Genomic DNA, 24,596 nt, shown 5'->3' on the forward strand with positions numbered 1-24,596 from the left:
GAAGGAACTTCATGGGGGAAGCGATTGGATTCTCATTCCACGTGGTGGGGTCTGAAGTGAGCTGATGGTACCATGGTAAGTACTGAAGGGGGCACCCTGGTTAAGGTTTGTGTCGTGGTGTTTTGGGGTTGTTTTTGAGCCCCATCCCAGGCATGTCTACTCAGAAGTAAGTCCCACTATAGTCAATGGGTCTTACTCCCAGGAAAGTGTGGATAGGATTGCAGCCTCAGAGCCCAATCCTAGGCATGTCTACTCAGAAGTAAACCCCATTATAGTCAACGGGACTTACTGCCAGGAAAGTGTGCTAAGCATTGCAGCCTTCCTTCCCTCCCTAAAAAAAGATGCAGTGGGAGGATGCTCTAGAGATGCCCCTCTCAGTGCCTTCTGCTTTCTCTTCTGCAACTCCACTGTGAAGCAGAATGAGGAGGAATGGCTTTCTGCCTCATATTGCATTGGTGGAGAGTGTTCTTGTGTGGGTGCTCAGTTACCCAGTCCCATGGCAGCAGTGGTGGGTGGGTAGTTGGCCAGCCCTATGGTGACAGTAGGGGGAACTAATGTGGCACTGGGGGTGGCAGGCCAGCTGCATCCTGGTTGGAGAGGGGTGTTTCTGGCTCCCTTGAGACAATTAGGGAGGATCCTTCTTTCTGATACTGTATGGTTTGTCAAAATATGAACTGGGTCACAATCCTAACCACCTTTCCAACCCTGGCATAGCTGTGCCATTGGGGCATGTGCTGCATCCTGCAGTTGAGGGGCAGTCTTGGAGGCCTCCTCAAGGTAAGGCAGTGTTTGTTCCCTTACCTCGGAGTTGCATTGCCCTTATGTCAGTGCTGGAAAGTGGGTTAGGATTTACTCTTCTAAATGCTAAAGGTTTTTGGAATGATGAAAAAGGGTTTCTCCTCTGTGGTTCCATTCATGCTCATGTAGTTGCGCCGGGAAGCCCGTCAGCGGCGAGAGTATCTCTACCGTAAAGCCCAAGAGGAAAAGCTCCGAGCTATCCAGGAGAAGAAGGAGAAGATCAAGAAAGCACTCGATGGTATGTACGGTTACCTTGTTTCTATGCTAAACTAGCATGTGCATGTGCTTGGGTGGGGGCTTTTGTGCACAAGTCCACCTCCTCAGCTTCAGAAGAGGCAGAAATATAAGTAGTTTTATTTCACCAATGTTTTTGCAAACTAGCATGCTGCCATTTAAGAGTAAAGTATGGTGGCCACACACGTTGTCAGAGAAGGTACCAGGAGAAGCCAGGCTGGCAGAGTGGAATAGAGCCTAATGGATAGCTAGCATACACTGCTTCTTATTCTCTGCTTTCCCTTATAGGGCCAGCAGCAGAAAGGCCCTCTCACATGTCATTCCTCCCAGCAGCGCCTCCAAAGGAAGGAGAGCATGGAGTAGGAGGCCTGTTGCTGAACAAAGTGATCATTTATTTAGATACATTTACATTCTGACTTTTCACCATTTAGATCTTCAAGGCAACTTATGTTTGTCAACAAATAAAAAAACTTATTCTTAAAGTGTGCTAGCCTTTGTCTCCAGAAGTCACCTACACCACCTACACTACACTGAGGTGGTGAATCCCTGGGAGACAGAGGAAAGGCGACTTGGATGAAGAACGCTTGGGGTTCTGTGTTATCTAGGATGGTCCCCCTCTTTAGCCTGGTGGCAGAGGATAGTTTCTTTCCTATTTTGGTGATGGCTCCCAGCCTTTCCTTGCAGGGGTGTCCAAACTTTTTGGCAGGAGGGCCACATCATCTCTCTGACACTGTGTTGGGGGGGGAAATTAATTTACATTTCAAATTTGAATAAGTTTGCATAAATGAATATATTAGAGATGGAACTTGTATGAATGAATGAAGGTCTTGCAATAGCTCAAGGCCTGTAAAAGTCCTTGCACAAAGCAAGGCTAGCCTTTCCTTCAAGGCCACTGCTGCATCACAGATGTGAAACAGCAAGCAGGGGAGGGAACCCTTGTCCCACAGCTCATGCAAGAGATCAAACAGTCATCTTCACACTGAGAGCAGTTATGTCAGGCCAGAATGGGTTCCAGCAAGTTTCCAGAGGGCCAGATGCTCATTGGAGACTGGGGGCTCCCCATGGGCCAGATTGTGAGTCCCTGAGGGCTGCAAGTGGCCCCTGGGCCAGGGTTTGGACACCCCTGCTTAGGGCATTGATTTTCAACCTTTTTCATCTTACGGCAAGGCACTAAAATTGTCAAGGCACACCGTCAAGTTTTTGACATTAGACAAGGCACACCATGCTGCCACTGGGGGGGGCTCACTTCCTCATTGGTCCTACTAATAAATAATCTTCTCCCAAATTCCTGAGGCACACCTGTGGACCTCTCGCGGCACACCAATGTGCCACGGCACAGTGGTTGAAAATGGCTACCTTAGAGGTTCAGTTGGCCTTCTCAGTGGTTTCATTTCCCTGCTTATTAGTAATTACTTAGCAAGCAGGAGGTGAGCTCCCCCTGTTCTTACTGATATAGCCTATCATTTTGTTATGTGTTATTTCTTGTTGCCTATGGGTTTTTTAATAGCATTGGGTTTTTTAAAAAAGCAATTGTTTTCTAATGTTATTATCATTTTATTTTGTGTTTTTAACCAAATATGAGCTGCCTTGAAGACCTCTTAGGAGATGGAAAGGCAGCATACAAATGTCTAGATAAATAAATGTTGAAAATAAAAGTATAATATTTCATAACGTGTTTTGGTTCTTCCTTTTAGAGAACTGCCTCATCCCCACAGAACTGAGGAAAGAGGCTCTTGTGCTCCAGAAGTCACTTGAGTTTGATGATGGGGGTGCAGAAGGTGAGTGGCTCTTCCAAGATGGTGGGGCCATACTCTCAGCCCTTAATATGAGTCATGGTGCAGTCCTATCCATTTGAATGGCCTGACTTCCACGCTTGAAGGTACAAACTGGAATATTAATATGTAGGGGCCCACCCCTGGAGGGGCCTGGAGCAGGCTTGTTCCACCCCCAGGGAGGCCTCAGATTGGCTGGAGGTGAAGGGGTTCCAGTACCCTTGTCCTCCTCCTTAGTAGAGCTGCCACCCCTGGCTTGGGAGCAGGAGCTGTTCACCTCACAGCTCCCTGCTTCACACTGCCTGCCTCTCATCCCTGGCTTCCCTGTTTTATGGAGCAAGTCCCTTTTTGGCCCCTCCCCTTCCTCCAGGTGGGGCAGAAAAGGCCTTTCCTGTTCCTGGCTTGTTTCCTTCTGTGTTCCTTGTTTGCCCTGCCAGCCCCCTCTGTCTGGTTGGGGTGAGCCAACCTTCTTTGCCCCCCTCAAGGGCAGGGAAGCCTCTCCACCCTGGGCATGGGTGCCTGCTCCAGGGTAAGTCAGGGCATCTGGGAGGGGCCCCGACATAATACATTTATAACGTATCTTTCATTGTAGTGATTTGGTCATACATTGCTGAGGTCTGACGTGGTGGATAGGTATTGCCCAGTCACATAAGCAAGTTACTGGAAGGTACTAGACCACAAGTGTTTATGTCTGTCCACACATTCCTATTTTAGGCTTCAATCCGACACACACTTGCCTGAGAGGAAGTCCAGGCGTAGACTGTAATGGAACTTGCTTCTGAGGAAACATGCATAGAATTGCACTGTTGTTTCTAATTAACTTTTAATGAGCAGAACAGGAAAGGACAGTATGTTAATACAGCATGCCATAAGCCCTAGGGATGCGGTGGGTGATAAGACCAGTTAAATACATTGTTCTTCCAGATGCTGTGCTGTGATTCATTTCGAAAGTCCTTTTCTCACACCCCAACCCTAGACTTGGATTTGCATTCCTAAACTGCATACCAGGCCGCATGTGAACTTTGGCTACCTTTATAAAGGTCCCCCTTTAAAGATGACATATTTTAGCAGAATTGGGCTCAGAACTCTTGTCTGCTGTTGACCCTAGACTCAATTCCTGGAGCTAGATGCGAATTAGAACTTGGCTTCAGAATTGATGCTTAAATTCTAGGGCTCTGCACTGGATCACACGTAATAGGGAGCATGTGTGAAATGTCTGTCTTTCACTACTAACCGCAGCCAATCTCTTCCCTACACAGTTGGGATTAGTGAGGCTGGGCTGGGTTCCTGGTCAGAGTTTACTGCTTCTAGGCAGTCTTTAGCTACAACATCTTTAAAAAAAACAAACAGAAAACCAACAATTCTTCTTCCCAGTGCAGATTGGGTTCCAGTGATGGCAGAAGGCCCCTTGTGTACTTTCTAGTGTTGTGCATGTGAGAAATGCATCTGTATCTCTGTAAATTTATAGATCTTGTGTTGCCTTGGCAGGGGTGACGAGCCATGTGGATGATGAGTACCGCTGGGCTGGTGTGGAGGACCCTCGAATCATGGTCACCACTTCCCGTGATCCCAGCTCTCGTCTCAAGATGTTTGCCAAAGTAAGCCATGGTTGTCAACTTCCCTTTCAGTGAGAGGCATACAGAGGAGTGAAGCACCTAGAGACTCATTTTGTGGAGTGGAGGAGGAGGAGGAGGGCTTTTTCCTCTCCTAGTAGCTTAGTATAAAGTTTATGTTTTACATGTATGAGACCCTGAGCTAATTCTTGATGTATATCTTCCCAATTCAACTATCAGGCAGAGTCTGTTAGCTAGGTTGGGGACTCCCTATAGGGCTTAAGTAGGAACCAGGGCTCAGTCATGGAGCAAGGTGAAGTTACATGAGTGCCTCTGAGGAAGCCAAGAGTACTTTTTTCTCCTTTCTCTTTACCACATAACTGCAGCTTGCCCCCACCTGTATGAGATCAAGGGACTGAGTTTTTGAGTTAGGGGTGCGGCTTTCCTGTGCTAACCTCCCTTTAAACTGCTGACAGTTGGGCTACACAGGACCATAAATCTGACTGCATAATGTGACTCCTTCTATCTGTCCCACATCCTTCCTTCCATTTCTTATCTAGGAGCTCAAGCTAGTTTTTCCTGGGGCTCAGCGTATGAACCGAGGCCGGCATGAAGTGGGCGCCCTCGTCCACGCTTGCAAGGCCAATGGGGTCACTGACCTGTTGGTGGTACATGAGCACAGAGGAGTGCCAGGTGAGTGCATGTCCAGTGTAGTTTGCAAACTGAAGTCTTATTCTGTGTTTATGTCCAATGGTAGTGGGGAGTTGGGCTTTGCTAACTTCTCCACCTCTTTCTCACTGCTTAGATGGGCTCATAGTGAGCCACTTGCCACTTGGCCCCACTGCCTACTTCACGCTCTGCAACGTGGTCATGCGCCATGACATTCCAGACATTGGCACCATGTCGGAGGCCCATCCCCACCTCATCTTCCACAACTTCACTTCCCGTCTTGGACAGCGGGTAAGGTGCTTTGGGAGGTATAACAGGCAGGCTCTGTGTTTTATTTCTTGTTAAGAATGGGATTGAAGTGGTGTTCTGATTGGACAAGAACAGTTTTGACTTCATGGACTTGTTTCTGGTTTTTAAACACAAAGGGTGATGTGGCTTAGGAGCATGGGGATATGATACCTGGGGAGAGCAAGAAAGTTGTTGTGGTTAGTCTGGTTATTATGTTTGTACTAGCTAATCTGTAACTCTAATTGTGTTTCTCAAATAACGCAAATAGAACCAAATTAGGTGAATTAGCAATACTTCTAGAGCAGGGGTGTCCAAACATTTTGGCAGGAGGGCCACATCATCTCTCTGACACTGTGTCGGGGGCCGGGGAAAAAAAAGAATTAATTTACCATTTTAAATTTGAATAAATTTACATAAATGAATATATTAGAGATGGAACTTGTGTGAATGAATGAAGGTCTTGCAGTAGCTCAAGGCCTATAAAAGGCCTTGCACAAAGCAAGGCCAGCCTTTCCTTTGCTGCCACTGCTGCATCACAGACGTGAAACAGCAAGTAGTGGAGGGAGCCCTTGTCCCACAGCTCAAGTGAGAGGTCGAACAGTCTCTCTCTTGCTGAGAGGCCAGCACGGGCTCCAGCAAGTCTTTGGAGGGCCAGAGGCTCATTGGAGACTGGGAGCTCCCCGAGGGCCTGATTTAAAGGCCCCGAGGGCCGCAAGTGGCCCCCGGGCCGGGGTTTGGGCACCCCTGTTCTAGAGTGAGAGATCAAATTTAGCTGTGTCTGTTTTGGGATTATTGATGTGGGTGAGCAAACAACCTTAACTGCCTCTAAACTAGGCTACCAGTAACCGAGCTTTTCAAAAGAAAATAGTTTATTAAAGAATATATAGGTGGACAAGAAAAAGGCATGTTTACTTTCAGTTACTTTACTAGGAGATCAATTAAAGAACTGTAAATGGTTGCGAGTGCAAGAAATACTTGTCGGAGGGAGAAAGAGAAGGAACTCTTATGAGGATCAAAAGGAAGGGGGAGATGATCAATTCTGTTCTGCTGGGCAGGTTTTGAGTATGAAGTCTGTCTAAGCAGCAAGGGCTGGGCTGCATGATTCTAGGTTCCAGGGGAGAAAAATGGGTGGGGGAAGAGACCCCTTTATGGGGAAGAGACTCTCACAATGCACAGCAGGATGGGCACCTTGGCAAATGGCAAGGTGAAGAAAATGATTGGCAGCATGGATGCTTTCCCTAGAAAAGTGACCTGAAATGGAGGAGCTTTCTATGGAGAAAAAAGCCTCAAAGGACAGCATGGATATTTTCAGAGGGTTTAGAAGTGACTTACAATGGAGGAGGTTTGTACAGGGAAAGAAACCTCAATGCGCAGCGTGGACAGACTGCTGGGGAAAGAGATGACAACATTCTGCTTCCAGCACGGGTGGTTTTAGGACTTTGCATAAAGGAAAATAAAGCATTTCTGGGTAAGGAGCTTGGAACTTTTCTTTGAGTATTCAGCATAAGTTTCCTGTCCTTCCAGGAGCACACAAAAGGCTTGATTGCTTCCCAGTTGGTGAAGTTGCTCCCAGGGTTGATGGAAGAGACTTCTTGGCTAAGGAATCTGAAAAGACTGCCCAATGGCCTGACACATGTTGAAAATCAATTCATTATGCATCAGGACTTGCAGAAAAGATCTATAAAGATGGAGCACCCAAATCTTCAGCAGGGGTGGGGGGAGAGAAGGAGACCTACAGATGCCCCTCAGCACCACAGCCTTCCTCTTAATGGCCCTTAATTATTGTGACCTTTCCTGAGAGTTCAGCATGACATGGCCCCCTTGGAGTGCGAAGTCCTGCTTGGCTCTCAGAAATGCCAAATAGAAACCAAGGTGGAGTTAGGTTAGGCTGTACACATTTTGGGGGTAAAAGGGCTTCCTAGGGGCCTCCTAGGAAGCCCTCATGGCAGCTCACATTTGGTTTAAAACACAGATCCTTCTCAGCACAGAGACAGTTGGTGGCTCTCTGAGGGAGGAGGCAGAGATGAGTTTCAAAAACGACAGTGTCTGCTAGTGGCAATGGTGGTCTCTGCCTCACAGGCCTTCCTTCTGCTTCTCCTCCAGGTACTATGGGAAACTGGATGCTGGACCTTTGGGCCTCATCCAGCAGGACCAATATTCTTAAGGGGCAGTGGGAGAGCTGATGCACCCAAGAGGTTTCTGGCTATGTTTCTTTGCACCAGTTCCTGCTGAGTCACCAGATTTCTGTCTTTGTTTGTTAGTCTTTGTAACCTGCCTCATTTGTGCAAGTTTCCTTAGTTCTGCCGTTGTTGGTCATGTGGAGGGGCAAGTCCAACCCTCCAAACAATTTGGTCTGCTTGGGCTCCTCTCTTTTTGTTTCTGAGTTTAACCAGACATTGCCAGTTTTCTACCACAGGGCTGAAGGCTCTCCTTTTCTCTCCCTCCCCCTTTTCCCCGTCACTTCCAGATCACCAGCATCCTTAAATATTTGTTTCCAGTACCTAAAGATGACAGCAAGCGAGTGATTACTTTTGCCAACCAGGATGACTACATCTCCTACAGGTAGGTAGCACCTGCCTCGTGCCCCAGCTTGACATTCAGCAGGGTTAGCTGCTCGCACGCTGGACTCTGAAGGATACACCCTACAAATATGTCCAGTGCTTCCCCTTTATCTTACCAATGCTGTATTTTCGTGGCAGGCACCATGTCTATAAGAAGACAGATCACCGCAATGTGGAGCTTACAGAAGTTGGGCCAAGGTTTGAAATGAAATGTAAGTAACCTCTTCAAGAAGGGGAATGGAGAAATGGGAAGCCTGGTCTTAGTTAAGTCATTGTTCTTGCTGCCTCAGCCCCACCAACTACAGAATAGAAGTGATAATACTGCCTTTCCAGCAACAGCTACCATAAGGGATTACTGAAATTATGTGAGTAAAGGATCTAGGTGAATGTTCAGATCACACTGATAGGATTCTGCCTTGGTTGGACTAACAATTTTGTTCAACCCTTCTGGAGCCTTAGCATGTGGCCTGATTCTTGCAGAGCCCAATCCTGTGCATGTGTGCTCAGAAGTAAGTCCCATTATAGTCAGTGGGGTTTACTCCCAGGTAAGTATAAGATTGTAGCCATGGTTCAGAGCTATGCTGTTCATCAAGGCCAAGCCCAAACCCCTAGACCTAAAAACATGAAATTTAGGGGGGTATGTTCCTTCCACGACGTGAGGACCCACTAAGAAGGGATTTTAAGAAATTCAACCCCTAAGGGGGTGAAAGGAAGTAAAATATATTTTCATGGATTCCTCAATATCTCTTAGGCCCAATGCAATATCAGCTTGGTTTTTGCCCGCAAAGGTTACCCATACAAATGCTTAAAAACATAATTCAGGATTTTGCCCTAAAGGGGCAGATCCAAATTCAGGGATGAATGAGAGAACCCTTCCTATTACTTAGGCCTTGCTGCCTTTTCCCCCTGTGCTACTGCCCAAGAGAAACCTGTGGCCTACATGGCAACTGAGGCCAGGCCGGCCATTTTAATCTAACCCTTTTAAAGCAGGGGTAGTATGCGATTGTAGCACAAAAACAATTCAAAATAACAAAAATTTATTAAACAAAAAAATCTTATATACCCAGAGGTATTATAATGTTCAACCTGAACAGGAATGTGTCATTGTCATTCAGTGGAACCATGACTCTTAATAATTACAGGGTATTGCCTGACATAGGGTAGTAGTACTCAGTTTCCATTGTTCATTGCAACCAAAGGAAAGTTTATTGGAGTAAAAATGGCTTTAAAGTAGTTGAATACCGTAGCGAAACACGGGTACCACACTAGTGATTACTGTTCTGAAAAAGTTCAAAGATAGCAACAACTGAAATCACATATTTTCAAGCATGAGGCTGCAGTTCTATGTATACTGGCTTGGGAGTATGTTTTGTTGCGCTTTGACTTATTTTTGGGTATTTGACATTTCTACATGTTACTGTTAGTGTGTGCACCACGTGGCACAGGTAGGTATGTGTGCCTACTGCTGAGCTGGAACCTGTATTGGAATCTCGGTAGATCTGGCAAGGAGGTAGGGTGCGGAGTCAGCAGTGGCCCCTTTAAAGGTAAGGCCTGGGCATCCAGCAGAGTGTGCTGCACAGCTGCAGCCACTTGGAGGCCATAGGGCCCTCAGGGATATAAGGAGCACCTGAAGCAGGAAGAGGGTGTGGGTAGCAGAAGGAGGAAAGCTTGAGGAAGGGGAGACTGGAGACATGGACTGAGGAATTGATGGGTGAATGGATTTTGGAGACTGCTGGAACAAACTGCTGAAGACACTGGAGTCTGGTGTGTGGCTGCTGTGCCCAAGACCTGCTGAGGGCCAAGGGGCTGCTGTAGTGGCAGGAGGCTGCTGGCAGGAGAGAGGACCTCTGCAGGTTGAACAGGCTACCCTGGAGGTGGGGTCCAGCAGGACTGCAGGGCAGAACCAGGGCCATTCTTGGATTGAAAAGGGGTGCTAATTAGCTAAAAGTGGGCATAATTCTCCAGGCAGAGCTTGGACTGGGAATCTGGCAGAACAGAACCTAAAGCTTTAATTCTCTTCTCACAGTGTACATGATCAAATTGGGAACCTTGGAGCAGGAGAGCACAGCTGACGTGGAGTGGCGCTGGCACCCTTATACCCACACAGCCAAGAAGAGGAAGTTTCTCAGCATTGAGTAACTTGAACTTTGTAGCATATCTCTCACTGCTTTAACTGCCGCCTTGTCAAAAGCTGCTATACAGTGGCTGTGTGTTGGACTCTAAATTTGCCCCATAGATGTATTCTTCTGCCTCTGCTGGGACTGAAAATCTCCAAGGCCTACTAAACAGAAGGAACATAGCAGTCGCGTCCTCTCCATCCTTACACAGGACATTCCACTTCCACAAAGTTCTTGGTTTTTCTTGTCTGAGATATCTGTTGGATATCCTGTCTGACCCCTGTGGCTACCCCTACTTAGCTGTGAATTTATTGGCACACATATATTCCAAAAACACCAGCGGGGAATGGCTACTAGGGAAGCATCCGCAGCAAAAAGGATTAATTTTACAACTCTCAAAGGGCAGAGAAAATTTGCTCAGTGCAGCAATTAAGGAGCAGCTGGTTTACAACAGGTGGAATTGTCTTCTCCCAGTCTCGTTGGAAGTTATACTAGGTTGATAGTGCTGCTGGAGTTGTATGAAAACTAATGGTACCTAAATCGGAAATAGCAAAATGGGTAACCAAGTTCCTTCTTACCCTCTCCTTTCCCCTTTCTTTTGCTGCTTTGGTAGGTCATAAAGACCTTTTTGGAGGTAGCAGTTGGAAGTTCCATCCCTGCAACTTGGGATGGAAATTCTGAAATTTGTTCTTCAAGAGAACATCCAGAGAGTTAGGAGTAGGGAGAGATAGAATTTCTTGTTTCTAGTAGTGGAAAATGCACAGTGAAGGAACAATCTTCTAAGTTTCTTGGGAGATGTGAAATTACAGCCACCAAAAGGTTGCCATCAGCCCAAGACCCCTCTGTGAAATAGCTTTGTGGAACTGGGTACAAGTGCGTGTTATGATTGGAATAATGAAGGCAGGGCCACCTTTAACATTGATCTTGGCAGATGTTTGATATAATAAATCTTTCTGTTACCTACGCTGCTTTCTGTTTCCATGTCCTTAACAGGCAGTTTGAACTATAGGGGCATCTAGTGGTGTCCACGCACATGCTAAACTGGCATGATTCTGAACATCTCAAACTTGAAGGAAAGTGGGGTTCTCAGTGTCTGTTCCTAAACAGTTTCATCAGCCTGTGGGGGGAGTTTCTAGTCCTTGGAATGCAAGGAGAGATTGAAAATAGCTGTAGAGCTGAAGGTTTAGACTGAAAACAAAAAAACAGGAAGCTAGCCTCTTGAGCTAGTTTCTAGTAGCTGCAAGGGAAGGCTTTCATTTCTCTCCCTTCCCCCATACCTCCTGCCTCACTTACCCTCATTACAATCTTTTGCTAACATATCCTGAATATAAGAACTCACTAAAGTAGCCATCACAATACACCTTTGGTTGGCAATCAGTTTTGCTGAGAAACATACAAAGCTGCCTTATAGCAAGACAGATCATTGGTTCATTGAGATTGGTTGTCACTTCTAATTTGAAGTGGCTCTCCAGGCTTTCAGAGAAGAATTTTTTTCTTTACCTTCAAGATGCTGGGATTGAACTTGCCTTCAAAATGGGTGCTGTATTACTGAGCTGTGGCTCCTGGCAAGGCTTGTCCTAAGAAGCTATTTTGAAATGCAAGGATGCACATAGTGGGCTTTGCCATGCTTTCAATCTTTCTCAAGTTGGTCATTCCTTGACACTCATGATGTGCTGATCATTTTCAGCATGAGGAGGAAAAGAAAGGAAAGTGTGGGTTAATAAGAGTGAAATTAGTCTTTAGAGGCTGGATTTGGTCCAGTGGCAGATGTTTATTTTTCAGTCTACCACTGGTGTTAACATTTTTGATGTTTAAAACCGCCAAGCCAACCTCATTCTTGCATCCTAGAATCACTTGCTCTGGTAAAGAGTGGATTGTTCCGATTCCCCCAAGTGGGATGAAAGATCAAGACTTCCTTGCTGGAGAATTCCAGCTTCTCCAGCAATGCAGTTGCCTCTCTCCTCTTGTTGGGCAGTCCCAGCATGTAGTGCTTGCAGTTGCTCTATTTTGGAAGGTGGTCCCGGAGCAGTGAGATGCTCATTGCATGTGCACTCCCTAAGACCAGGGTGAACACACTGCAGTTCATTCAGTCTGTATTGCTCCAGGGCAGAAGCAGTGTCCTTTTTTTCCCCTTCGGCCCCGATGTGCTGCCTACACTCTGCTCCATCCAGCAGGAGGGTCTCTTGGTCCCTTTGGCTTCCCAATGCGGAAGTTGAACCCTATGAAATAAAAGGGGCAGGCATGAGGATAGCAAGAGTTGAAAGGAGCATTGAGAGATTTGTTCAGCTTTTGTGTGTGCTCATTTTGTGCAAACTGTTTTGCCTTCTTCAGATCTCATATGGCAAGAATTTAAATTGTGGAGGCCACCCTGGAGAGATGTTTCTTTAGTTCCTTTTAATTCTTTAACATAGGGCAGGATGTGGAGAACACACTGCAAATCTCTTGGGTGTGTTTCTTCAATTACTCATCTTCACTTCTGCCTATTGTGGTTTCCACACACCCTCTTTTCCTCTTTGCCTTCTCTCTTCTTTTTGCCTCTAGACATAGCTAAATCTGGCCCTAAATGGAAAGATCTTTTCTTATTAGGCTTCCATTACTACTAAATGGAGCTTCAGCCAAAAGGAGGAGACAGCATGTCAGGGCTGTCAACTAGTGAAATAATTTTTAGTAGACCTGTCATCCAATTAAAAGGAATCTGAGTTAATCATATGAATCGTAGTTGAATAATTGTTTAAATTTGATATGGGTAAAAGGCCAATGCCCTAATTTTTAGGTGACTGGTTACTTGACTTGTAAATGAATAAATTGCAGAAACTTACAAGAAATCAGTACCTCCAGAACATAAACAGGTGTGCCATTGTGAAATAGTGAAGGCAGTACAGGTACATACATTATCCCTTAACTGGGCATCTGAAATCTAGACATTTTTGTCCAAGACTTTTTCTTTAAAGTGCAGAAAGCAGCAAAGTGCAGAGCCAAGCAGGCAGCCCACTGTGGACTGCAGAAGGTGTGAAGCATGAACAGTGGAAGTGGAAGTGTGAATACAAGGAGCACATGTAGTGTTTTCTACGGTGTGAACACTAGAAGGTCTTGTGCTCATTCCCACATATAGGCTGTAAGAATAGGCTACACAGGTCCAGCCTATTTATACAAGGATTTTTTATACACGGATTTGACTCAACACAAATCGCCCCAGCAAATGAGAATGAATGTGCTGATCCCTGGAAAAGGGGAAAAATACACCCCTTTAAAATCAGTTTAGAAAACTGAACAGTCCTTTTACAGTAGCCTCCTTAATGGGGGGGGCAGCTGACAATCCATCAATCCTTCTCTCTCCAGATGATCCCTCCCTTCCCCCTGAATAGTGAAAGAAAGGTGATAGCTTTGCATTGGTGAAGGGACGGACTGAGTGAAGCACTTGGGGGATGACTGATTGATGGATTGTCTTCTTAATGACTTAGAGTCAAAAGGTCAGCAAGGCTCACAGCAAATCACATCACAGCACATCACAGCAAATCACAGCTTTCTTTTCAAGCAAAGAAACTTTGTTTTTTAAACTGATTTGCTATAGTACGTTTATTTCGCCATCCACATGACTGCTTGGAACAAATCCACGCAAATAATTAGTCTCAACCTGTATTCCCACAAATAGGCTGTAAATTCTGCTCTCTGCTTTGTGGTGTGTACCTATACAGATATTGCTGAAAAATGTCAAAGCGGCCAGTAGACACTTGTACGGGTAACAGTGAAAGAGGAAGCATTTTTCATTATATTTGTGCAATTATTCTGAAATCCAGACACCTTCCCATCCCAAGCAACCCAGATAAGAGATACTCAACCTGCATAATGTATGATTTGGTAAACAGAAGTTGCTATTCAGCATTAGACCATCTTTAATATTTTCTCTCTCAACCCCAATGACTGTAATGTACTAAAATAAACATTTTCAAGTAATAAAATCAGCGCCCTTGATGCTAATGATGAAAGATTGCAGCCCTGTGTCCTGCATACATGTACTCTTTCTCTTCCCCTCCCCACCCAATATACAATCAAATGACCTATATGGGTAGAGACTGACTTTTGTTTCCCTCTATCCTTCCTCCAGAAGTGTACAATCCAGTCCTCCTAATTGGGCAAAGAGGCACTTTTTAAAGTGATGGCTCTCTTCTATTTAGTAAGGGGAGAGCATATACACCCTAACTTAGCATCTTTCCCAGTGCCAGCTACTGCTGTCTCCCTTGTGTTTCTTTTTAGATTGTGAGCCATCAGGGAACCATCTTCTCATGCCTTTGCTATATAAACCACTTTGCTAACTTTTTCTGTTTAAAAAAAAGGCTTTCAACAACAAAAAAATTTACAGTGTGGTTTATGTAGCAAAATTAATGGAAAGATGATTCCCTCTCCCATAAGACTCACAACCTTTTTTAAAAAAAAAAAAATAGGTGCAAAAGCAACAGTAGCAAACTCAATGGAGAAGACACTGTGCTGGCATGAATATAGATAGTTCTCCCCTATTAAAAAAAAGGAGTGCCACCGCTTTGTTACTTAGCAAAAGCTAAGTACATTTTTTGGAACATTTTTTGGAACATTTTTTGGAACATTCTAAACAACAGCCTCTACTTTTGACTAAAGATTTCTTTACTCACCCATTGGTGAGGACCCCATAGTAGTTGGGGACCCCATAGTATTTGAAGTACCTCTAGGAGTGGCATCACCCACATCTTCATATGCCTGTGCAGGGACAGTCCGAGGAGATGGTGGAGCTGTATGAAAATGGGGGGGGGCAGTGAACTTGTGACAGCAAGTAGTCTGTGACATGAATGGTGGAGCAAACATTTTCAATACCCAGAACACAGAGAGGTTTGCCTCTAGGTGGGCTTGACCTAGAGGGTGACATCTTCTAAAGACCTCTCTAAAAGAAGATGCAAGTGGACCCTTTTCCTAGTTCAGAGGTCTCTAAACTATGGCCCAGGGGCCACAACTGGCCCCCAGCAACTTTTTTTTGTCAGCATTTGCTAATGTTTGACATTTTTACTCCTTATAGATCATTTCTCAGTTTAATCATGGTACTATTTCTTTGTAATTGTCTCATTTCTCTTTTGTTCTGAATTATAACAGGCTGGTTAAAAAATAATCCAAGTAAAATGTCTTCATTTAAATTTCATTCATTCATTAATAAAACTGAATTTTTTTTCAGCCTGCAAAAATGTGTAAAATATACTATGTGGCCCTTGTACTGAAAAGTTTGGAGACCCCTGTCCTAGTTGAAGCTTCTGCTCTAGCATGGCTTGGCCCAAGCTGCCATGGGTCTCTGAGGGAACAGTGCAGCTGGAAGCAGTTTATTGTGAGTGCAGCTACTGGCTGGGGCTAAAAGTACTTTTGGATGTGAAAGTTGGGCCACTATAATCCAAAATTCCACCAAGAGAAGTTGACTGAATGAGCTGTATGAATTAACAAGTATGGAGGTTTTTGCTTATACTGTCTTACTAACTCGGTTTCTACTAGCATGGAACAGGGCAAAGAGGGGTGTATAGCACTGAAGTGACTGCCCAGGCTATGAGAGACTGCTCCCTGGGTTCTGTGGCACTTTGCCAGGCATAGCCTGCTCAACTTTCAAGAGAAGCAGCAGCACAGCTAACTATCCTGGAGTCTGGGGCCAAGCTCAAAATGACACCCTGGGTGTGACGTCACACCCTAGTTTTTCAAAAAATGTGACAAATGGAAAAAAAAATCAGCTGCCCTCTCACTCTGCTGCCTCTCCCCAGCTCCCCTCATCCTCCCCCCCCCTTGCCTCCAAATGTGTCCACTACCACCTTCTCCTGTCTCCTCTCTTCCACAGAGGGGAAAAAAGGCACTTCTTGCCAATTTTTTTTCCTCTGGAGAATGATTGCCACTCTCTCATTCTGCCACCTCCCCCCAGTTCCCCTTCCCTCACGTCCAGTCATACCCGCCCCCCAGAGCAAGGGGCAGCAAGCAGCTGTGCTTGTACCACCTCTCCAAGGGAAAAAAGGCACTTTTTGCAGGAGGTGGCAGCAGCAAACACAGTCTCTGGCCCCTTTGCTCCACTGCCTCCTCCCCCCCCCCATAGCAATAGCCTCCTGCTCACCCCCTAAGCTGAGGAGCAAGGGGTAGCCACTGGCCATGTTCACTGCTGCCGCCGCCTGCAAAAAGCATCTTTTTTTTCCTTTAGAGAGGTGGTGGCGATGAACACAAACTCTGGTTCCTCGCTGCCCCTTGCTCTGCTGCCCGCCCCCCCAGCAACTGCTGCTGCCTCCTGCAGGCTCCTCTCCAGAGAAGGGAGCACACTGGTCACCACCATGAGCAACTGACCCCCTGGCCTTGCCTTAGCAACGCCACTGAGGATATGTGGGATAAACCCCTTCCCTTCTTACCTTTCTTTGCAGGAGATGACAAAACCTAGAGTGAAAATTGGAGACAAAAAACAAAGTATTGAAAGGAATATAAACATGAGTTTCTCCAGCTATGCTTGTTTGCCGACCCCATGAATGGAATCACCATGGGTCTAGACCTGTGTCCAGTTCTGTAATTTGAAAATGCCTCAGTTTTGCAGGTGGAACAGATTATGTCATGTAACACATATCTGAGTGGCATGCTATATAAATAATGATTTTCGCTGGTGCTATTTTCCCACCTCACAGTCATTTCAGGTGAAGACATTTTAGGCAAGAAAAAAGTATGAAAGTCAACCTCCCATTCCACACTTGCCATGGTCTTGACCAGGATGGGTCTCCTCCCATGCCTGGTTTTTTAAAAGGGGAAATTTTTAAAAGAATTTTAAAATGGAACATAAGCATCCACTGGCTTACTTCACATCAAAAAATCGTGCATGAGGGACAATCAGGATGAAATCACAGCAGAGTAAAGTACTAAAGCACCTCCTGCTGCAATTTCAACTTGCTTTGCCTTCTCAACACATATACGCTATTTTCTTAAAAACAAAAAAATGCATCCAAACGGGATGTTAAAGGTTCCAGTTTAGAATCATGTCTAGTTTGATCCTTGGTGCATGTTTTTGGGGGAGGGATTCAAGCCACGTTGTGGACTGAATACAGAAGCTGGGGTAGATAATTACTCCAGATTTAACACAGATTGCAAGAGACTATGGGCACAATCCTAACCAACTTTCCAGCACTGGCATAGCTGTGCTAGTAGGGCATGTGCTGCATTCTGCAGTTGGGGGACAGTCACGGAGGCCCCCTAAAGGTATGGCAATGTTTGTTCCCTTACCTCAGTTGCATTATCCTTATGTCAGTGCTGGAAATTGGGTTAGGATTGCGCCCTATATCTGTGTACATGACTCATATATAATTCATCAAACATGACTGGGCCCCTAGGCCTAACTGCAACATGCACTGCAGTGAGTCAGAGGGGAGACTGTACCTCCCATTTACTACTTACTACCTGTGAATCCCTAGGGACACTTGATCTGTGGTTCTAGAAATACTGTCATTTACACAGTAGTACAAAACATGCAAAGAGCTTCCAAAAGTTACTGTGCTTATCTTGACCAGGGGCTAGGTCACTAGCCTTGTGCCAGGCTTTTTGCATGTTCCCCCAAAATCCCAAATTGAATACATCTTTTTGAAAAACTATGTATCTGACTGTTTCAGTCACCGACTTGTCTTTCTTCAGAATGAGCATTGTAAGGCTGAAAGGGCTTCCTGTGCTGCACAAGGCGTGCAGACCACAATATCTCAAACCAACCTGTAAAAATGTAACTAATTTATGCTTTTGGTCAAAAGCAATTTACTGCTGCCCCATGGGAAACTGGCAAGAAAACACAACAAACTATGTACCGGGGATATCAGGGTCCTCAGAAGGTTTTTCCCCAAACCATTGGTATGAGAAGAGGAGGGTGTGGCTCTAGGACTGGCATCACCTGCAGAGGTAACAAGAGATTTTTAAAAATCCATTTATTCCATACTGACGGCCTCCTGCAACCTTCAGACTCATCATGTATCTTGTCCCCATTTCATTCCCTCTTTAACCTTCAATAGTTGTAGGAGGCCTAGAACGACACTGAAAAATCTCTCAGGATGATGGCACCTGGAGCTTTTGGCATTTTCTTGTGGGTATTTTCATTAGCTTTTTCCCCCAGAAGAATTTGTGCCTACCCTCAATACATGTTTGAAACTTTTATAACAAATACTAGACTCATGTCAAAATTTGCTACATCGTGGAAAAATTCTGCAAATAACCACAACTCTCAAATTCTGTCATTCAGTTCTTAGTCATCACGAGAGCTAGAATCTCATTTATCTGATTAGTGGGATCATAGCTATATACAGCTAGTTTAGCCTGACAGTTTCAGAAAGCAGATGATGAGCTGGGACAGTCCTGGCTCAAATATTTCCTCAGCTGGTTAAAGCCTGATCCTACACAGCTTTACTCAAAAGGAAATGCCTGTAAGTTCAGTGGGTCTTGTTTCCAAGAAAACAAGTAAGCAGGCATTGGATTGCAAGCCTCTCGGTTTGGCAGGCATTGGATTGCAAGCCTCGTGTCCAGCCACTATTCTCTCAGTGACATCACTCCTCGCAATATCTACAGTGTGGGACAACAATACTTACTGGCCTATCTTACAGAGCTCGTTAAGATTATCAAGATAATGTATGGGATTAGAATGCAACAAACTGCTATAAAATGTTAAGTGGTGCCTTCTAGCTAACTGGGCAAAGTGGCACCTTTTAATTAACAGGGGTGGAGCAACTGTCCCTCTTCATCCTAGCTTGGCATCTCTTCCAGTGGCTGCTGCTGGTGTCTCCTCTACAACTCTTAAGGGAGCCCCCCTTTTTACTTTGATTGCATTATCTTGCTGCATAAACTACTTTGTGAAATACTTTTTGTTGAAAAGCAGTATATAAATATTATTTATATTATTAATAACGACGATGATGGTTGGCAACCTTCAGTCTTGAAAGACTATGGTACAAGCCTACAGCACCCCGGTATTCTCAGGCAGTCTCCCATCCAAGTACTAACCAAGCCTGACTCTGCTTAGCTTCCGAGATCAGGCATGTGCAAGGTACACACACGCACATGCATCCCAGCTATTTCCATACACAGAACCTTAGGGCAATTTGAATAATTTGGTCAAATTGGGCCCTGCACCTGGAGGGGCCCCACATTGGGGTGGCGAGGGGAGTGCACCTTGCTCTGTAGCTGATGCTCTAGCATGGAATCTTCCATGCTGAGGCATATGCGAGGAGAGCACAGTGATTTGAGCATTGCTGCTGGACAGTCCTCCCACCCACCCACCCACCAGGCCAACTGGCTTGAAAACTCCCTTTCCCAAAGCAGGAGGCAGTGACACCACTGCTGGGTGCCTCACCACTGCCACTCATCCTGATGAGTAGGGCCCCCACCAAAAATGTTTTGCATTGGGTCCTGCAGCTCCTAAGACCAGCCCTGTCCATACATCACCTGGAACAGATGGGTTAATATGGCCATATTCACAAGCTGTGTTGGGAGATGCGTGTCGTATGGGGCTTCCAGGCAGCGAGTGGCTGCTCTGCATTCCCACAAAAGCATTGGGGTCGATGGCTGCGATGTCAGGCACGTTGCTGCTCCGAGGCTTCACAGCTGCATAAAGAAGTGTGTCTCCGTCAGGTTTTGTCTCAGTGACAGGAGAAGTTCCTGCTCCACTTCGCCGACCTTTGTTCACCACGGCATAGGTATCGCCCATGTTTCTGACAAGTTTTGGCGGCAGTTCTGGAAGTGCTGCAGGGGAGGGGTCGCTTGGCACCGAGATACTCCTAGAACAAAGAGTACAATGTCCAACTCAAAGACAGTTCTGCTGTGTGTGTGCTTCCACTTTGTCTAAGCGGAATTTCAGGGGTTATGAGCCCACTTAAAGTTTGTACCAGAACAAACAGGCATGGCTGTAAAGTTCAATTTGTTAAGTGGTTTCTGTTAGCTAATCCCCTGGCAGAAAAGCAATTTCTGCAGAATCCAAGTAGAATTTGAGCAGTTGGTAACGAAAACTGCTTTGAGAAGCCTTATACTGTACAGAGTTTATTGCTACATATTAACCGTGGCTCAGTCTGGGACCTTGCCCAAAAAACTGCCTCAGTGGGGTCTTTGGAGTCTTTGCTATTCCTTCAAGTCAGGGAATGGCATTATTCAAGCAGTTAGTTGGTCCTCCTCCATACCGTGCAGCCATGGACCAGAACTCCTTCCACAACAGCACCATTTTTAGCACTACTGAGGCATTGCTTTCCTGCAGTCAGTTGGAAGCAGAATTAAAACAGTGATTTTGCATGTTTCATGCAGCAAAATCCTAAACACCTTTACTCAGAAAAAAGTCTCCCTGTTCAATGGGGCTTATTCCCAGCAAATGAGTATAGGATTGCAGCCTTAATATAGCACTGTTCTATCTAGCAATGACTTTTCCATGGCCATGATCCTTCTATAATGTTTACTCAGAAATATCTCCTGTGCAGTAAAAATTATTTGCAAACGTTAATTAAAAACTGTCTCCTTGCAACGTTGGCCCCTTTTATTGCTTTCAGTTGAGTGTGCAATTAAATATTATTGATGAAAGACTGTGCTTTGGATAGCCTGTTAATGACTTCCTGTACAGAGACCTCCCATCCTCAGTTGTGCCATGTGATGCATGCTGTTGCCCTTGCCACAGGAGCAGTCAGCAGCGCTGTGCTGATTAGATCAGCACAGCCTCCATTATTAAAGCAACAGAGACACTCCAGCCAAGAAGGAAAAGCCAGGGTGGAACCTGTGCAGTCTGTATGGAGGGTTTTAAAAGCCCTGGTCAAGGAAGAGACAGGAGGTTTAGGGGATGCAAGAGACTGGGGGCTGCAAGCTGTCTCCTGCCACTATGGGAATTAGCCAACCTTGTAAGGCAGACACAAGAGAGGGCAAGTACTAACCCTCTCTTCTCCTTCCAACTCAAAGGAGAATCTCTGCAGCCACATTTAAAAGGCCTGGCCAGCCACAACCTGGTCAGGTACGGTGTCGCCTCACCCACAACCCCCCTCATCAGCAGGGAGGTGCCAGACAGCATGGATCCTAGAGGAAACAGGTAAACTGGATGTGTCAGAACATGCATGTAGAAATACTAGCTCATGCCTGTCTCTGCTCCTGCAAGGGACTGGGAGACTTTACTGATTTTCTCTCTCTCTCTTTTTTTTCTTATCAGCTTTATTGCAAAATAGCACTACATCAATATAAAAGAAAGAAAAGGAAAAAAAAATAATGAAAGGAGGCTCATAGTTAATCTCCCCCACTCCACAGGACCTGATAGGAAAAGGCAATTAAGATACAAATCATGCATAATTCTCAATCATGCATGCATCTCAGTAATGCTCTGACAGCCCATGTTCAACAGGCTTGCACTGTGATTGCATTTTAGTTTCAAAAAAAATGCCAAAAAGCTCTGAAAACAATAACAACAACTGGATGACAACACAGAAAATACTAGAATGAATCTGGCTGACAACAACATCATTTGGATTCTTGGTAAAAGTGAATAAGCAAAAGGATGGTACTTGATAAGCTCACTCCCAAACTTTGGGGTTGCCTGTGTCAGACTCACTGTCTCCTGTGCTGGGACTTCTGTTTCCCTCTACACTTCCTGACTGCCTCCTTGGAAGCTCATTCATGTATAGAATCCTAGGCGTTGCCATTGGATAGTTTATGGGAGTCAGGAAGTGATAGCAAAAGAATTAAGAGGGGGTTGGCAGCTCAAAGGCTCTATTCAGAAGGTCTGTCTTGAGGAGGTTCTTGAAGGCTAATGGGAAAGTGGCAGTCCAGTTGTCTGGCCAATTCTTGGACCCTCTTCCACTCTTAGGCCTCATCGGGTTGCCAAGGCCTGAGCTTGATGCTTGGGATAAGGCCATAGCACTGATAATCATAATCATCTCCATTTAAAACCTGCCCTGCTTGACAGAATGAACTCCTGGTAGACTACAACTCTGCATAAAAATGCAAAGCACAAAACAAGGCTAAGAAGTCTTTAGATCAACCCTCTTAACATACCAAAATATATAAACAGTACCCAATAAGAGAGCCCTGCTGGATCAGGCTTAAGTAGTTCAGCTTCCTGTATCTCACTGCGGACCACCACGTGCCTCTGGGAGCACAAAAGAACACAAGACACCTGCATCCTGTTGCCACTCCCTTGCACCTGGCATTCTAATAAAACCCACTATATGCTATTATGGGGCCTTTTTCAGAAAAAAAGTCTTTGGATAGCTTCCTCCACATTGCCCCAAAATAACAGTAGCTGGGCCTCCCCAGGAGGGAATCTCACAATGGAGGCAGCAGCCTGGCAAAGGCCCTACTTCTCTGTAGAGAGGTGGGAGCCAGTTCTCTAGGCACAAGTCTCCATCCCCAAGCCCTCTTTACCGGAGGATGGTGCTTCTCTTGAGCAATGGCACAGCGGACCTTCGGAGGGACAGGGCGTCGTCATAGAGGGGAAGACGGTTCTATGCAAAACAGAAGAGAAAGGAAGTGAGAGATTTCTTAGAGCAGCACAGCTGGTTGCATTTCCGGCAGCCGGACGTTTGTACCCAAGTAGTATTATGCATTAACCCTACATCAGGGGTGCTCAATAGGTGGATCACGATCTACCGGTAGATCGCGAGGCAAAATGAGTAGATCATGGAGTGGTGCCTTCAGGTGCCTCTGGGAGGAAACGCCGGGAGTAAGGCCCATTGTACTCAATGGGGCTTACTCCCAGGTAAGTGTGGCTAGGATTGCAGCCTCACAGCCTAATCCTAGGCATGTCTACTCAGGAGTAAGTCCTGTTATACTCAGTGGGGCTCAAGGTACACCAACATACATTGTACACATAAATGTTATATGTTATGATGGCGCAAACATTGTAAAAAAAACTCTGGTAGATCTCCGGGCCTTGCTGGGTTTCAAAGTAGCTCTCGAGCCAAAAAAGTGTGAGCACCCCTGCCCTACATGTTAGTGAGAGAGGAGAGAGTGAGAGTGCTATATTGTGGCCCTTAAATGTCCATTCATACTATCCTTCTGCCCTTGTAAAGTCCCCGATACGCCCCATGTGTTCCACATTGAGATTTACCTAAGATTTTGAGCAAGAACTGCTATTTAACACTGTTTCCTCAGACAGACCACTGGGACGGGGCTTTCCCTGCTTCCTCGCCCAGTTCCTCTTGCTGTACATAGAACATTCTCTGCTTACAGAAAATTAGAAGTTAGAGGGAAGGATTTATGCCTAGCCTTCTTCCTGCCAGTTTTCTTTTTCTTGTAAGATGGAGGATTCAATCACATGAGCCCCACCTACAATCTGAAGCAGGACAGCTCCCAACATCTGGTGTTGGTGAGACCAACTTTTCCTACACACATCTCACTGCTGCTTCTGGTGTGAGGGTTAGGCCCTTCTCTGCGAACGTGAGGCAAGGAGAAAGCTGTGGTGAAGAGCAGGGCTGACATCAGTGCAAGGGACCCGTGGGAAGCTGCAGAGGGCCCAGCATTTCCAGAAGGCTGGAAGTCCTGACTCCCTGACAAGGATTGGGCTGAGCCAGCAAGAGGCAGCTTCCAGCTGGGTGGGTTCACTTCTCTTACTTAATGTAGCTTTCTTTAACTCTCTGCAAGCAACAGCACTCTAGCTGGTGGCTGTTGCCTGCCCTGTCCCATCCCCCTTCTCAGAGTCTGTGTAGCATTGTGATGGTACATGGGGAGCAGTGTGGTGGTGGTAGTAGTAGGGAACTTAGTAGGTGCTAGCTACAGCTCACTAAGAATGAAACAAACCCACTTCATTCTTCTCAGTGAGAAGGTAAGGTAAGAAGTGGACACCAGAGGTCACCTTGCTGTGCATCTAGAGATGCTGAGCAGCACCAAGACCTCCAAGACTGCAGAACTAGCTCTCTGGAGAGGTTCACAGCTATGTCTATAGCTCAGAGGACAAATCCTCCTCAGATGTTTTGGAGGTGAGTTCTGAATGAGACTATTGTATTTTGCTCTATGTGTTGCTGTTTTCAGAACTTGCTTTGGCATTTATCTGACTGTATCTTTATGGTTTCAATTATTTTTGTTAGCTGCCTTGAGCCTTCAATGAAGGTCTCACCTTCACTGAAGGTGAATGAAGGTCTCACCTTCATTCACAGTCCAAGCATATATACATACATAGAATCTTGCCAACCACGGTGACTTCATTTTGTGGTCTGGGCAAGTGCCTCGTGATTGAAAGGTAATTGTTAAATGTTACTAACTGCTTCTTAGAAAGATGCCTTATTAAAAGTCCACCACTGGTGCTTCTAGATCAGTACAGCTGGACAGCACGAGGATAAGTATACCCAGTAAGATGTGTCAGAGTTCATTTTGCCTTTTAGCATCGAGCTTGCCTTTTAGCATCCTTGCCAAACCTTGCTTCTACCCTCTCTTCTGTCTCTTTTTGTAAAGTCACCCCATGCCTTATTTTAACCCTTGCAATGTCCCTTCCATTTTCCTGATATATTTGTTACCTTTAAAGTAGACTTCTTGCCTTTAAACAGTTGAACCTACCTGGTATTAATTCACTCTGATATCTCTCTCAGATGGTCAGGTTCTAGTGTTATTTGGTTTTAAAGGAGTCCCTGGTGTTTGGTGTTCTTGGGCCTA

At 45.6% G+C, this 24,596-nt stretch overlaps 2 protein-coding genes across 2 annotated transcripts in view; one reads left to right on the forward strand and one right to left on the reverse strand.

Moving 5' to 3' along the window:
- The first annotated feature begins 2 nt into the window (after positions 1-2).
- Positions 3-10,100, forward strand: IMP4 (IMP U3 small nucleolar ribonucleoprotein 4). The gene is made up of 9 exons (XM_066615018.1): positions 3-75; positions 928-1,036; positions 2,727-2,810; positions 4,293-4,402; positions 4,918-5,050; positions 5,163-5,317; positions 7,782-7,876; positions 8,014-8,087; positions 9,902-10,100. The coding sequence occupies exons 1-9, from the start codon at positions 73-75 to the stop codon at positions 10,012-10,014; spliced, it is 876 nt and encodes a 291-aa protein (XP_066471115.1). The 5' UTR covers positions 3-72; the 3' UTR covers positions 10,015-10,100.
- Positions 10,101-11,526: 1,426 nt separating this feature from the next.
- The window catches only part of PTPN18 (protein tyrosine phosphatase non-receptor type 18), a 49,501-nt gene continuing 36,431 nt past the window's right edge, over positions 11,527-24,596 (reverse strand). The window contains exons 13-18 of the mRNA XM_066612736.1: positions 22,374-22,453; positions 19,434-19,765; positions 17,810-17,892; positions 16,385-16,409; positions 14,639-14,755; positions 11,527-12,211 (exon numbers count right to left, since the gene is read on the reverse strand). Coding sequence (XP_066468833.1) covers positions 12,144-12,211; positions 14,639-14,755; positions 16,385-16,409; positions 17,810-17,892; positions 19,434-19,765; positions 22,374-22,453 — 705 coding nt within the window. The 3' untranslated portion in view covers positions 11,527-12,143. The remainder of the gene's footprint in view (positions 12,212-14,638; positions 14,756-16,384; positions 16,410-17,809; positions 17,893-19,433; positions 19,766-22,373; positions 22,454-24,596) is intronic.

The sequence above is a fragment of the Tiliqua scincoides genome, chromosome 2 (assembly GCF_035046505.1).
Source record: "Tiliqua scincoides isolate rTilSci1 chromosome 2, rTilSci1.hap2, whole genome shotgun sequence".
Lineage (NCBI taxonomy): Eukaryota > Metazoa > Chordata > Lepidosauria > Squamata > Scincidae > Tiliqua > Tiliqua scincoides.